Source organism: Schistocerca nitens, chromosome 5 (genome assembly GCF_023898315.1).
Source record: "Schistocerca nitens isolate TAMUIC-IGC-003100 chromosome 5, iqSchNite1.1, whole genome shotgun sequence".
NCBI lineage: Eukaryota > Metazoa > Arthropoda > Insecta > Orthoptera > Acrididae > Schistocerca > Schistocerca nitens.
In genome coordinates, this window is record NC_064618.1 from 882,733,869 (window position 1) to 882,749,296 (window position 15,428).

The 15,428-nt window shown below is 38.8% G+C and overlaps 1 protein-coding gene across 2 annotated transcripts in view; it reads right to left on the reverse strand.

The window, feature by feature from the left end:
* Nucleotides 1-406: 406 nt before the first annotated feature.
* LOC126259237 (CXXC-type zinc finger protein 1-like) overlaps nt 407-15,428 on the reverse strand; it is an 88,197-nt gene continuing 73,175 nt past the window's right edge. For both annotated transcript variants that reach the window (XM_049955860.1, XM_049955861.1), the window contains 5 exons: nt 7,362-7,723; nt 4,533-4,832; nt 4,269-4,427; nt 3,974-4,111; nt 407-741 (listed from right to left, as the gene is read on the reverse strand). In XM_049955860.1, coding sequence (XP_049811817.1) covers nt 592-741; nt 3,974-4,111; nt 4,269-4,427; nt 4,533-4,832; nt 7,362-7,723 — 1,109 coding nt within the window. In that variant the 3' untranslated portion in view covers nt 407-591. The remainder of the gene's footprint in view (nt 742-3,973; nt 4,112-4,268; nt 4,428-4,532; nt 4,833-7,361; nt 7,724-15,428) is intronic.

The window sequence follows — 15,428 nt, forward strand, 5'->3', positions numbered from 1 at the left end:
AGAATAACAATGTAAAAACTTTATAAAATAGAACATATCACTCCCTTGCTCCATTTTTTATCTTCCCATGCTGGCCACATTCATTGCCCATAATCTCAAAAGCCTTTCTCTGCCAGGTATACACCTTCATAAATACATCACAAGCCACTGTACAGTCATGGTGGAGAGCAATGCTATTCCTTATCACTGTCTCCTTCTCCTCAGTAATGACAAGACTAATTTAATGGTCCCCACCAATACAAAAAAGCTAACAATTATTCCAGTGAACCATTGCTATTAAGTTGCTAATAATCACACCAGTGAACCATCGCTATAAAGTGGCTAATACCAGTCAACTGTTACCATTAAAAGGCTATGCAGGATTTTTATATGAAAAACAGTTTATCTTTTTTATGCAGTGCAGTCCATTTTATTTTCTGACAAGCAGAAAATGATGTTTAATAATTGCTCACTGTTGATAAAAACATACAATAATATGTTCAAGTGGAACCAAGAGATATTAACTTAACTGTAATTAAAATATTTCTTAAATGTAACACAGCATCAATATTGTGATACTGTAGTTGGTAACATTGCTTCTCTCGGTCAATATTACTGCTGTCGGTCTTGATTTGACGTCATCTGCTCCATGAGGTCGTGATTGTACGTGGAATGCAGCATCAGACCAAGAACACCTGCCCTGCTCGCCATCATGTGGCGTATTTGACGCTCTTGTTCTATCAGCTCATCTATCTTCAGCCACTGAAAAACAGCACCTGTACTGTGAACATCAGCACTAGTACATTAGATAATAGTTTGGAGAAAAAGAAAGAAATTATGAACTGAGTTGAAAGATATTTGATGGTTCTGTTATAAACAGTAACAACTTACACCTTTATCTACATGCACATTTATGGGTTTCCAGCATGCTGAAGAGTCAGCAACTCACGATGCTATTTCAACACGACGACCAGACAAAGTTGCAAAATACCTCTTTTTATTACTTGATGATGACTAGTTTTGGGTTTTCATTTATAACCTATTCTCAACTCACCCATGTAATCAGAATAAATACAGGGCGTTTCAAAAAGAAAGAGCAGATTTCAAACATTTATTTCTCAAAAACTACAAATGATAGAAACACAATTCAAACGTTTCTTGTCAGAGAAAGGTTCAAAGTTTTTCAATGGTCCGCGCAGAAGTTCCATGCAAATCCGCAGTGGCGCTGGCGTTTGTTTGTAGGAAAATGGCGACGACACCACAGGAACGATCATTTTGTGTGCTGCAATTTGCAAAGTTAGAGTCCATTGTTGGTGTGCAACGTGCATTCCGCCGTCAATTCAACAAACAGCCGCCTCGTCATAAGCAAATTTATGAGTGGCATCACAGATTCGTAGAAGATGGTTGCATCTGCAAGCGAAAAAGCACGGGTCGTCCACGCACATCGGATGAAAATGTCGAGCGTGTCCGTGCAGCTTACGAAAGGAGCCCTAGAAAATCCACGGCACGGGCAAGTCACGAACTAAACATGTCTAAAACAACGGTATGGCGCGTTCTGAGTAACCGTCTGCACATGAAGCCGTACAAACTGCAGTTATTGCAAGCATTGCGTCCTGACGACCACAACAAAAGGTTCGAATTTTCAACTGCAATTCTACAGGACATGGAAGAGGACAATTTTGCCGAACGATTAATTTTTTCAGATGAATCAACGTTTCACATTTCTGGTAAAGTTAATCGGCATAACGTACGAATTTGGGCGAGTGAAACTCCGAGGGACGTTATTCAACATGAAAGAGACTCACCAAAGGTTAACGTCTTTTGTGCAATTTCGGTAAACAAAGTTTATGGACCTTTCTTTTTCATGGAGAAAACTATCACAGGAACCATTTACCTGGACATGTTAGAAAACTGGCTATTTCCTCAACTTCAGGAAGATTCAAATCACTTCATCTTCATGCAAGATGGCGCCCCACCACACTTCTCTGAACCTGTACGACGGTACCTAAATAACACCATTCCAGGACGGTGGACTGGAAGAGCAGGAGCACAAGATCAATGTCATCGTCTGTGGCCTCCCAGGTCACCAGACCTTACTCCCTGCGATTTTTATTTGTGGGGGTACATAAAGGACTGTGTTTATGTCCCACCTATGCCCGCTACTCTTCAAGAGGTACGACATCGAATTGTTGCGGCCGTGAATTCGGTAACTAAAGACCAGTTGCGTCGTGTGTGGCAAGAAATGAGATACCGGTTTGATATTTGTCGTGTAACAAATGGTGCTCATATTGAGGTACAGTTTTGATATTTGTTGTGTAACATTTGGTACTCATATTGAGTGAAGGACCGTTGGAATTGTGTTTCTATCATTTGTAGTTTTTGAGAAATAAATGTTTGAAATCTGCTCTTTCTTTTTGAAACGCCCTGTATTACTCCACATAGCAAAAAATCATGAAAATCATTATGCAAAGGAGTCAAAGCAAGCCATCATAACTATTGTCATGCTTTTTTGCTATGTGGAGTAATATTTATTCTGAGTGGATGGATGATTTGAGAATGGATTTGAATAATAACCTAAAACTAGTCACCACCAAGTTATGAAAAGAGCTATTTTGGAGCACTGGCTGTTTGTCACATTGCTCTACATCTGCATCTCAGTGGCAACTTGTACCACTACCACTACTAGTTATTCCCTTTCTGTTCCACTCACAAATGGAGGGGGGAGGGGGGGGGGGAAGACTGTCTGTACGATTCTGTGTAAGTCCTATTTCTCCTATCTTGTCTTCACGGTCCTTACACGAAATGCATGTTGGCAGCAGTAACTTGTTCTGCAGTCAGCTGCAAATGCCGCCAGTCCCTTAAATTATCTCAACAGTGTTTTTCGGAAAGATCATCATCTTCCCTCTGGGGATTTCCATTCGAATTCATGAAGTGTCTCCATAATACTCGCATGGTATGCTTTATAGATGAGCTACATGTTTTCAAAATTCTACCAACAAAACTAAAGTTTACCATTCGCCTTCCCCCTACTACTGACTTTGTCCTGATTTCATTTTGTATCACTTTGCAATGTTATGCCTAGATACTTAATCGTCACAACTATGTCGGGGAGTACATCATCAATACTGAATTCTCGGGGAGTACAACATCAATACTGTATTCAAAGATTACAAGACTAAAGCTACATCGTCAGTACCTGACATTGTGATAGTTCCATGATTGTACAAGCTATGTTGTAAAAACAACAATTGTCCACTAATTAAATGAACTTTTACTTTTTTCAAACAATCCCACATACTTAACGTGTGGTGTATAGGTAATCTATTAGAAACATTTCAGGTCTATATTTGTGTTAGCAACTGGAGCAGTTAATTTTGGTGTCCTATGAGAGAGTAGTGTTTTGAAGCTCGCACAAACCTTCCTCATGAATCAAAGTAAAAGTGAAAACCAAACCAAAATCGTACATTAGTTTCTGAGATTAGCCTAACTTATACAGACACTGTGGTGGGGGATTTTGATTTAACTTAAAATGTAACTGATTAAAATTTCTTTCTCAGATCTATTACTAAAAACATGTTACCTAAAAACAATAGAATTATGAAAAGGCTGGAATGCTACTCACCTTAAAAATGACATGTCTAGTTGCAGACACACAAAACAAAGACAGTTACACACGTAGCTTTTAGCCAAAACCAGTTACACACTTAGCTTTTAGCCAAAGCCTTCTTCAGAAATGAAAACACGTACATATTCACACAAGCAAACACACCTCATGCGTACATGACTGCTCTCTCCAGCCACTGCAGCCAGAATGCCATCACGAATGCATGAGGTGCTTGTGTGAATGAATATTTCCTTTTCTTTTCTCAAGAAGGTTTTAGCCTAAAGGTAAGCAAGTGGTCATTACGGTGAGTAGCAATCTACCCTTTTAATAATATTGTTGATATTCCAACCTGGACTTTCCATTGTTTGATTTCACCTAGAAATAACATACCTGTCTAACTCTCTCCATATCAATTTCAGCTCTCCGCAATCTTTCCCAATGATAGTGTTTCACACAGCTCTTTTTTGGCGCACGACAAAATTCGCCTGTAGGTTCAAATACATTTACCACCAGAGGACAGCCACATACCTGAGATGAACAATAATGAAACAGAAATTTTTTTCTGACCTTGCAGTACAGATAATCTGATACAAATGGTAGGACATTTATTAAAACAACACTTAGCCAAATGAATACTACTTTATGTTCACTTTCAAGAAAAGTGTTCATCACATTTTACACACACCTCAGTATCAGAAATCTTTGGTTCTTTTGAATGTTCTGGGCAGAGTACCTTCAGTCTCTTGCAATATGTCTGGTTTGCTGGGTTATAATAGTCACAGAACATATTGTTACCCTCAATACGAGTTTTGTATATAGATCCAAATGAAGACTGACTTTCGTACTAAAACATAAAATGCAAACGGTTAACAGAAAAAAATATCACAATGAAAATTTAATTCTCATTTCGTAAGAAATAAGGCTAAGAATTCATAGCGTAGTGATCTACCTTGTTGAAGCACTTCTCCATATGCTTGATGGCAGTTCGTGAATGTATCTCGTGACCACATGTGATGCAGTACATGCTAGCTTCACATTCATCCTCTGCTTCCTCTTTCCAGTTAGGGTCAGCTACAGCAGCAGCTGCTCGATCTATCATAGCATCCAGTTCCTTATGCCGTTTATCAAGATCATGAAGAATAGCACGTACTTCCAACTGTTGTCTCCGTACACTTTCTAATTGTCTTTTATTGTTTTCTTCTGCAACACAAGGTGAAAGGGACCATTCCTGGATACGTTGTGGCAAGACCTAAATGATAAGACATTTCAGTCAGTATAATTTTCTCAGCAATTTTCAGTTATATTATTAACTTTAGTCTTTTGTTGTACTTTAATAAACAAAAGAATCTGAAAACAATAAAAGGTCTAGTTGTGGGCTTCAGATAGAAAGTGATAAACAAGTTCACAAAGTGTCTGAAGAGAGAAGTATTTGATGGTATGTGGCACTATGTGTACAGAATGAAAGGAGAGACAATTCCCCACGAAACACTTGAATCGTTGTTTAAACTGATTGTGATATTTAGTAAAGCTGGTACTATGCTACAGTATTGTTTAACTGAAAAGGTTCTACCAGCAGCTGATACACAGTTTCTGTTTCCACTGCACTGCTTTCTATTCATTCAGGACCAGTGAGGTGACATAGAAAAACTAGATTGATTGTTCACTTGAGGGATCTCAATGAACTTGGCTGCAAACTAAACAGCCACAAGAAAATCTTTTGTACGGAACACCTTAATCACTGTCCCGCCCACATATCCTCCAGGGAAAGTTTCAAAACCTGATATAATGGCTGTGAGGTTGTAATGCTTTATCTAATACCATTAAAGTGAAATGAATTCTACGAACATCCTCTGCAACAAACAACTTAACACCACCAGTAATGTGTTCCTGCACTTTTTGCCACACCCTATCCTACTAAACATTTTCACAGTTCTCTTTACTTTGTATTCAGTCTCATAACTCATTCATATCTGCACTTTCCTCCCTATGTCTCAACGCCTGTAATTTTACCTGTTTAGATAGTAACATGTTTTCAATCATTAATTTTTCTACATTCCATTACCTTCTCATATGATGTTACTATGCATATTAACAGAACTCATCTCAAGTGATTGATTTTTCTCACATACAAATCTCTGATACTGTCATTCGCTTCTATCCCATTCGTGTAGTCTTGATTTCTGGGTAGTGTGCTACCTTCACAGAATCATTTGGTCTTATTTTTTCCTCCCTATCTCTATTAAGTATTGTGCATGTACAAAATTTTCTCATAGCTTTCAATACAACATTTCCTTTTTCTGACAACAGCTGCTCTCTCATACAGCATTATTCACATTTACGTATTCATTTCAGTATGTTGAGGTTAACAAGAGTAGCACAGAAGTGCAACTACTTACAAAAACAGCTTCAAAAAATGTATTCCTGGATAGAACCTGCATCTACATTACATTACATCTCCATCTACATCGATTCTCCACAATCGATCTTACGGCGTATGGTACCCCGTATCCCTACTACTCATTTCCTTTCCTGTTCCACTGGCAAATAGAACGAGGCAAAAACGACTGTCTAAATGCCTCCACACGGCTCCCAATTTCTCGTGTCTAATCTTCATGGTCCTTACATGCAATGTATGATGGAGGTGGCAGAATCGTTCTGCAATCAGCTTCAAATGCGGTTTCTCTAAATTTTCTTAATAGCTTTTTGCAGCGCGCCTGTGAATTGCTTTGATGTCTTCCTTTAATCTGACCTGATATGGATCCCAAACACTCTTGCAATTCTCAAGAATGGGTCACACTAGTGTCCTATAAGTAGTCTGCTCTACAGATGAACCACACTCTCCTAAAATTCTCCCAATAAACTGAAGTCTACCATTCACATTTCCTACTGCAATCCTCACACACACATTCTATTTCGTATCGCTTTGCAATGTTGAGCCCAGATATTCAAATGATGTGACTGTATCAAGCAGGATACTACCAATGCTGTATCCAAACATCACAGGTTTGGTTTTCCTACTCAGCTACATTAACCTACATTTTTCTACATTTACAGCTAGCTGCCATTCATCACGCCAGCCAGAAATTAGGCCTACGTCATCTCGTATCCTCCTACAGCCGCTCAACTTCGACACCTTACTGTATACCACAGCATTATCGAGCAAACGACTGCACATTGCTGCCCACCCTGTCCACCAAATCATTTACGTATACAGAGAACAACAGCGGTCGTATCACACTCCACTGGGGCACTCTCGACAATACCCTCGTCTCCGATGAACTCTTGCCATCGAGGACAACGTACCTGGTTCTATAACTTATGTTTTTGACCCACTAACTACCTGCAAACCCCTTCCATATGCTCGTACCTTCTGCACAGCTTGCAGTGAGGCACCATATCAAATGCCTTCCGGAAATCTAGAAATATGGAATCTATCCATCGTCCTTCATCCGTAGTTCGCAGTATATCGTGTGAGAAAAGGGCATGCTGAGTTTCGCATGAGAGATGCTTTCTAAAACCACACGGTTTTGTGGACATAAGCTTCTCAGTCTCAACAAAATTTATTATATTCAAACTGAGAATATGCTCAAGGAATTTGCAGCATACCAACACAAAGCTACATTTTTGTATGAAAAATTAGGAAAATTACTTGAACTTACAATTGGCCTGTTTCCATTTCCAATAAAAAAATTACATGAAAAAGTAACAAAATACAATTGTACATGACAATGGCAAAGTAATTATAGTGAGTCCACAACATGAAATTTTGCTGTGTTACCTGATAGATGCGATTTGCAGCAAGCTTCAGGCCACAAGCATCACTGCAGTATTTGCTGGAGGGTCTTGCAGGCTGTGTACAGCTTGGGCCATAACACTGACGCACAATGCCACCGTGCTCAAAAACTGTAGGAGGCATAGCTCCTCCACCATCTGAACTGGAGTCGCGAGTACGTACACGACGTCTCGACGCTGTTGCAGAACGGTGGACGCCTATACAGAGTCTGTTGTAGCAGCGCGGTATCTGTCGTCCGTGCCTTATACCATCTGTATTACGACAACCGTCACAGTGTCCACAGTCTTCTGTTCGGTAACAGCCTTTGCAACGTCCACATCGCTTTGACATCCTGGTTTTCTCATCGGCTAGAGGAATAGAAATGAGTCATGTCCAACCCATCAGAGCTACACAATTTTTGTACAAACTGTTCTTTTGTTTCATAAAGCCAAAAAAAAGCCAAAAATATATATCAGAAAAAATATTGGTTAGTCTATTATGACCAAAGTGATTCAAGAAACTGTTACTGGAGAACTGAACTATTATCGGAATGTAAAACACTCATAAAATTGACACACAGTCAAAATATAGCTGTTACTCGTTGTCTGCTAGAATGGGGTGCTTATTATATTACTTAATATGACAGTGTGACTGCTTATCACCATCACTATTCAACAGTGCACTGAAACATATAAGAAGAGAATGGTCCAAGGATAACCCAAAGATGATGAGAATTGGAAGATACAAAAATGATACAACTTTAAACTACTTGGGATTTGCTGATGATCTTGTTCTCCTAGTCAAAAGTATTCAAAAAGACTAACAAGTTAAATCACTATGAGAAACAGGACAGAAAACAGGCCTCAAAATATAGTTTTAAAAAACTGACATTATGCTAACTCATCCACTACCGACGAACAAAATTACAACACAAAAACAGGAAATAAAAATGGCTGATAAAATTAAACATTTAGGTGAAATCATAATATACAACCTAAATGAGAAACCGACACGACAAAATAGAATTAAAAAACTGAACAGAGCAAATTAACTACAACACAACAAAAAAGTCTACTGATATTTGCAAAATGAAAGTATTATGAAACAGTTACACAGCTAGAAACAACACATGCATCTGAAACAACCCTCAAAATAACTAATACAGCAGAAACTGATGGAGCATTCAAGATAGAAAGAATAATAATTAGGATACACATAAATAAAAAATATCAAGTAAATATGCACATATGATAATGGCTCGAAATGAAACAGTACAGTATCCAAGAAAAGAGAACCGCTAATGAGCACAATCAAGCAGAAATGCATTTCACTCTTTCGACATCTGATCGCAACACCACTGGCAAATTAGTAAGAGAATAAAATAAAAACTGCAAAACAGTAAGAACACATTAAACGGATTACAGGAATTAAGAAAGATGTAAGAGAACTCCAAATAATGGAAAATCCAGGATGGAATGTAACAATATTATGAAAACGAAAGTTTCTACTCACCATATAGCAGAGATGCTGGGTCGCAGATAGGCACAACAAGAAGACTGTCACAACTAAGTGTAGTTTCAGATGCCGGAGACTGCAGTCGTGTGTGTGTGTGTGTGTGTGTGTGTGTGTGTGTGTGTGTGTGTGTCTAGTCTATTGTTGACGAAGGCCTGAATGGCCATAACCTCTAGTTCTGACAGTCTTTCTGTTGTGCCTATCTGTGACTCAGCATCTCTGCTATATGGTGAGTAACGACTTTCCTTTTGATAATATTGTAACAGAACTCCAAGTTACAATAAATAACATAAAAGAATAAGACAAAACTAAAATACTGCAAGACACACAAAGCAGATTACAGAAAGATCACTGAAGGACAACAGGAAGGGTGATCTCAAATGGAGAAAAGCAAACAAACAAACAAACAAACATACAAACAAACAAAGGGTGAATAACTATTGGGCAGAAAAAAATCTTTATATATAATTGAATATAATAAAGGGAAACATTCTACGCGGGAAAAATATATATAAAAAACAAAGATGCTATAACTTACCGAACGAGAAAGCACTGGTTGATAGACACAATAAAAAACACACAAACAAATTTCAAGCTTTCGCAACCCACGGTTGCTTCATCAGGAAAGAGGGAAGGAGAGGGAAAGACAAAAGGATGAGGGTTTTACGGGAGAGGGTAAGGAGTCATTCCAACCCCGGGAGCAGAAAGACTTACCTTAGGGGGAAAAAAAGGACTGGTATACACTCGCGCGCACACAAACACACACACACACACACACACACACACACACACACACACATCCATCCATCCGCACATATACAGTCACAGGCAGACATATGTAAATGCAAAGAGGTTGGGCAGAGATGTCCAAACCATAACAAAAAAAAATTTTTTTCTTCCCTTTCAACACTACCGCTGCTATAAAATCCACCGTTTCTAGTTCACAAACAGTTCCTTTCACCTATTAAACAACCATTTCGGCTAGTTCTAATAACTTTCACTTTATTTCCATTTCCGTTTTTCCCACATCACTGATCATTTTTAGCCGCTTCCCACAGGTTTTAACGCCATTATTTCTTCGTCAGACAATTGTTAGCCTCATTTTCATAATCTGCCACCACAAAACCACTCCTTTTAATAATCTACGCACAGTTTTTTCGAAATTTTCCCGAATTTCTCCACCCTTTAACGTGTTTTGGCGGCAACACAACCACCTAACCTTTGTGCACATCATTGTCTACCAACCCAACTTCACCACAGGATCAACATAGCCCAGCTTTAACCAACACTTTTTCGCCTTTTTTCACACCAGATCTCCAGTTGCTTTCTAGTTCACCTTTGTCTCTCCCCATATATTTTTATTTTCATTTTCATTTCAGCCTCATGTTACACTTTCCACCTCCTAATACCATGTCACCCTCACAACACCCCCACAACGACCCCATTAAGTTTTATTTATATTCCCTCCGCAAACATGCCTTCGCCCTAGTCAGATTACACTCCCATATTTTATTTTCTCAGGCTTGTCTGACATTTGGCACTACCCCCAAAGGCCTCACACTTAAAGTTCCCATCTCTGGCTGCAACCCTTCTTTCCATCAGTCCCTATACCAGTTCCAAACTGAACAATCCATTGCCCTCACCCACCTAATCCTTCACTAATAAAGCCTTTACAAATGTCTGCTTGTGTCTGTGTATGTGTGTGTGTGTGTGTGTGCGTGCGCGCGCGCACGCAAGTGTATACCTGTCCTTTTTTCCCCCTATGGTAAGTCTTTCCGCTCCTGGGATTAGAATGACTCCTTACCCTCTCCCTTAAAACCCACATCCTTTCGTCTTTCCCTCTCCTTCCCTCTTTCCTGATGAAGCAACCATTGGTTGCTAAAGCTTGAATTTTGTGTACGTGTTTGTGTGTCTATCGACCTGCCAGCGCTTTCGTTGGGTAAGTCACATCATCTTTGTTTTTAGATATATTTTTCCCACGTGGAATGTTTCCCTCTATTATATTTATATATAATTGTTCATATAAGCACTGTATTACTGAAAAGCATTATTGAATAACAACTCCCTGTATAACCCTTTATATAATGAACTACAATGGTCGAATGAAGGCAATAAAATAATAAAAATTAATAATTACTTAATTATAATTAATTAATTAGCCTTAAAAAGAAAGCAGAGCTGTGGGAAAAGCTCACAAGAAACTATCTATAGCCGAAACCCTTAGTGAGGAAAACTGATAGAAACATTAAGTAGATGGCTCTCATAATAAAAGGTGATTCACGAGATGCATGAAACTATTTACTGTCAGCATACGCATGACAAATTTCAAAGCTAATTTAGAGAGGTCAGTGTGCAGTGAGAGAAGAACACTGAAGCATTTACCCGAGAATCAGTTTAGCTGAGTACAGCAGTGTGACGGTACTTGGCACATGACCAAAAGTTTTTTGTCATTCTAAAAATTTGTAAATGGAAGTATGCATTTAGTGGGAAAAACATAAGTGTAATTTTATAAAGCAAACAATATAATCACTGAAAATATCAAAGAAACGTGACTGGAAAGAAAAAGTGAATCTTTATGATCCGTTTTTGTTACGCTTTTTGAGATGGTTTTCTTGTTTGTTGTTGCGAAAGAGTGAGCTGAGCAAAACTCTTTATTTGTAATGGAGCAGAGTTTAAAATTAATCATGTGCAAAATGTACAATATGAAGTACTCAAATATTTAGGTGTTACTCAATCATTACATATAAGAATTTAAGACAGTTTTAAGTCAAAGGACTTAACAAAGAATATGTCCAATTCGCCTCCATTATGGCTAACTTGTAAATAATTACTGAAAGGAGTGGTGACATAATAGACCTCATAAGGATCACAAGAAACTAAAAGGTAAAATGTCGAACTTCACAATATTTACAGATGCTGGACAGTGAGAGAGCATCAATGAACTGATATACAAATTTTCTTATGATGGCTGACTTGGCACAGCTTCATAATAATACATAAAAATTAACATGTCAATATTTAATTACATAATTGTTTCATATTTTCCTTGTGAGGTAGTCCACAATCTTTCCCATTATTATTGTTAGGTTAGGTTAGGTTAGGTTTGTGTTTAACGTCCCGTCGACAACGAGGTCATTAGAGACGGAGCGCAAGCTCGGGTTACGGAAGGATTGGGAAGGAAATCGGCCGTGCCCTTTCAAAGGAACCATCCCGGCATTTGCCTGAAACGATTTAGGGAAATCACGGAAAACCTAAATCAGGATGGCTGGAGACGGGATTGAACCGTCGTCCTCCCGAATGCGAGTCCAGTGTGCTACCACTGCGCCACCTCGCTCGGTCATTATTATTGTTGTTATGTTGAAGTAGTTCTAAATATATGTGAAACTATATCATTAGGCTCACTTACTAAACAAACAGCAGATGTACAGAAGATTGGTAATGTATTTCAAATTTTGCCAGAAGTTAAAAACAAATGAAAAATTACTTTTATTCGCCATATAGCGGAGATACTGAGTAGCGATAGGCACAACAAAAAGATTCACACAATTATAGCTTTCGGCCATTAAGGCCTTTATCAGCAATAGACACACACACACACACACACACACACACACACACACACACACACACACACACACACACGACCACACGTCTGCAGTCTCAGACAACTGAAACCACACTGAGTAGCGAATTTCCTTCTCTAATATTGTTACATTCCGTCCTGGACTTTCCACTGTTCGATAGTACTTTTATTCAGTTTTTTCAAAAGCTGTTTAAATAAAAAGACAGTTTAATTTTGTGCTCAGTTTTATTAAAGGTGAAATAAAACCACTGTGTGCCTAAGAAATGCAATATACACAGAAGAAAAATTATTTTTGGAACTGAGGTAAGCGTACAAAATTTCACACACTACTACGTTGGGCCACATTTTGAAGACTTGGCAAGTTGGTATTACTTTATAATACCAAATACAATGCCAGATGTGTGGAGGTTGAAGGATTGCTGATATAATTTGACAACTGATGTGTACTGCACTGTGCAGCTGTTATTTCACAGTCAGACACAAGATTACTTTTTTTGCCCAATAAACTGCAGCTCAAGGCAAAGAATCCGGTAACAGGATATGTATTGCATAAACTGGCTATGGGGGAAGAAAATGGTAGCAAAAGTGCTTGCCAGGCACGATTTTGATGTTACCCCATTTCCTGATTGGAGGCAAAGCCTTTGCTTTTAATAATTGTATGTTGAAAGCTTATTTGAGAAGGGTTTCTATATCATAATGAGACAAACAAATCTATAACTATAGGTTATGCCATGCTCGTCAAGTGACAGAAAATGCCTCTGGGCTATTACAGTCCTAGTGCTGAAGTACCCGATATGGCTGACGACCTGATATTATCGGCAATGTGGTTTACACAGTTTGCTACACGACGGTTGACTTGAAGCGAAAGATACTCCATTTTATGGTTACAATGTTAATTAAACAGCCACTCAAAACAACACACTTAGCTTTGCTAGTTTTGGAGGATTTTTAAACAGCAACGGATTTGAAATCGAAATCAGAGAAACTCGGATTTCTTCCGCAGTGAATATGGTTCTGTGGCATGGCAAGAGGCAGCTGTTTACAACGGGTTGTGAATAACAGTTTATACAAGACAAAATGTACAGACTTTCGCCTTTTTAATACATTCATAACAATTCTCATAAATCGTCCACTAAAATATTCCTGTATTCCTCACATCCTATATCATAAATTACGGAGTATCTTGACCACTTTCATTAACTTTTCTTCATCGGAGGCTGAAAAACTTATTTTTGTTGATCAAAGCAATATGTTTGGCCAGTAAAAGCAGTCTCGGGTCACGACACAGTTGGTGCCAGCTCTGCTGCTGGTTGCGGCCTGCTCCCGAGGCAGATGTACGGTGGCGACTGACGCTGTTGCTGTGTTCCACGTGCCTCACCTTGGAAACAGTGGAACCAGTGGTGCCACCTGTGCCTGGTCCATGCTACTTGCCATCTGCGGACATGGTTGGAATCCCACCTTACGAGTTACACGCTGCAACCATTACATTTGTCAACAGGAATCACGACATAATTCCAAGAGAAATGAGACAGTCATGATCATTAAGGGGGACACAGGGATTGTGACTATATAGGGTTGTCATTACACAGAAGGCACCATTACTAACCCCCCCCCCCCCTGTTCTTGTATCACTAAGAAAATGGAGCACCTACTGGGAGAAAGAACAGATAACTTTAAACACAACGAAAAAAGTTTTTATATGTTTTATATGTTTGGAAGTGGATGTCACACTTGGGAAGACAATCTTTCTTCTGGTCATAATGCAAATTTTATACTGCAGTTTAACTTCTACTCATTCCCTTACTGCTTTGTTCTCATGACTTTACAGGCTTATTCACAAGTATCCCCACGGTTTCAGAAGATAACACTGCAAAAACCACAGTACCTACAGAAAGTACACACATGCCAGTGGATAAAGCATCTCATCTCTCCAATTTTTCAACTCACGTTACAGATGCCCAATAAGGGAACCACTTGTGTTGCAACCAATGTCAATAGGACGGTCTAATTCTTGCTATACATGTCGCAACACTTCATGGTCAATATCACTGACCACAATAATCATTCTTTCTTGCAACTCTTCCAAATTAAGTGGCAGTGGAGAAAGGAACACATGATTTTTACACAACTCCATAAGAATAAATCACACGTAGTTAAATTAGGTGATCATTGAGGCCACTTGAGAGGAGGGCAGTCACGATGGGAATCCACATTCAATCCAACACTAGTATTATGAAAAGTTAATTGTAATGTGTCTTAACCCTTTCCACTCCAATGTCGAGTGCCGCTCGACATCGCGAAATTTGTTTTCCGCTCCGATGTCGAGCCTCATTCGACACTACTTTTCGAAGCTCTCAGACGTATTTTGAGTCTACTAGGCATTATTGCTGCAGTGTGCTGCCATCTCGGAGAACTAGTGTTAACTCGGTGTCAAACAGTAGCAGCTGTGTTAAGTCAAAGATTATAATTATTACGTTCAAGTCCACGCGCTCGAAATGGCTAGTTCTTCACGTACAGTCCTTTATGAGGATGAGATTTTAGATCATTTAGAGCAATCTCTAAGTGAAAACGAGAGTGAAAATGATTTTGATTATGATAGTGATTCATTTCAAAACAATTCAAGTGACAATGTGCAAGTTTCTAGTGATTCAGCAGAGGATTCGTGGCAAATGTCGAGCGACACTGACACTAACTTCACAGATTTTCCTTTTGACGAATCAAAGTGTGGTTTTATAACAGAAAGTAGTTCTGTTCCATCATCGCCCGTCAGAAACTTTCAATTAATTTTTACAGATAACCTATTTCAACAAATAGCAAATGAAACGAATAGGTATGCTACATCAAAAATACGTAAAGTGACACCACTTCCACAACATTCTGCATGGTGGGACTGGAGAAATGTTACCATGGAAGAAATGAAACGCTTCCATGGTGTGCTACTGAATATGGGATTACGAAAGTGTAAGAACTTGCAGGAA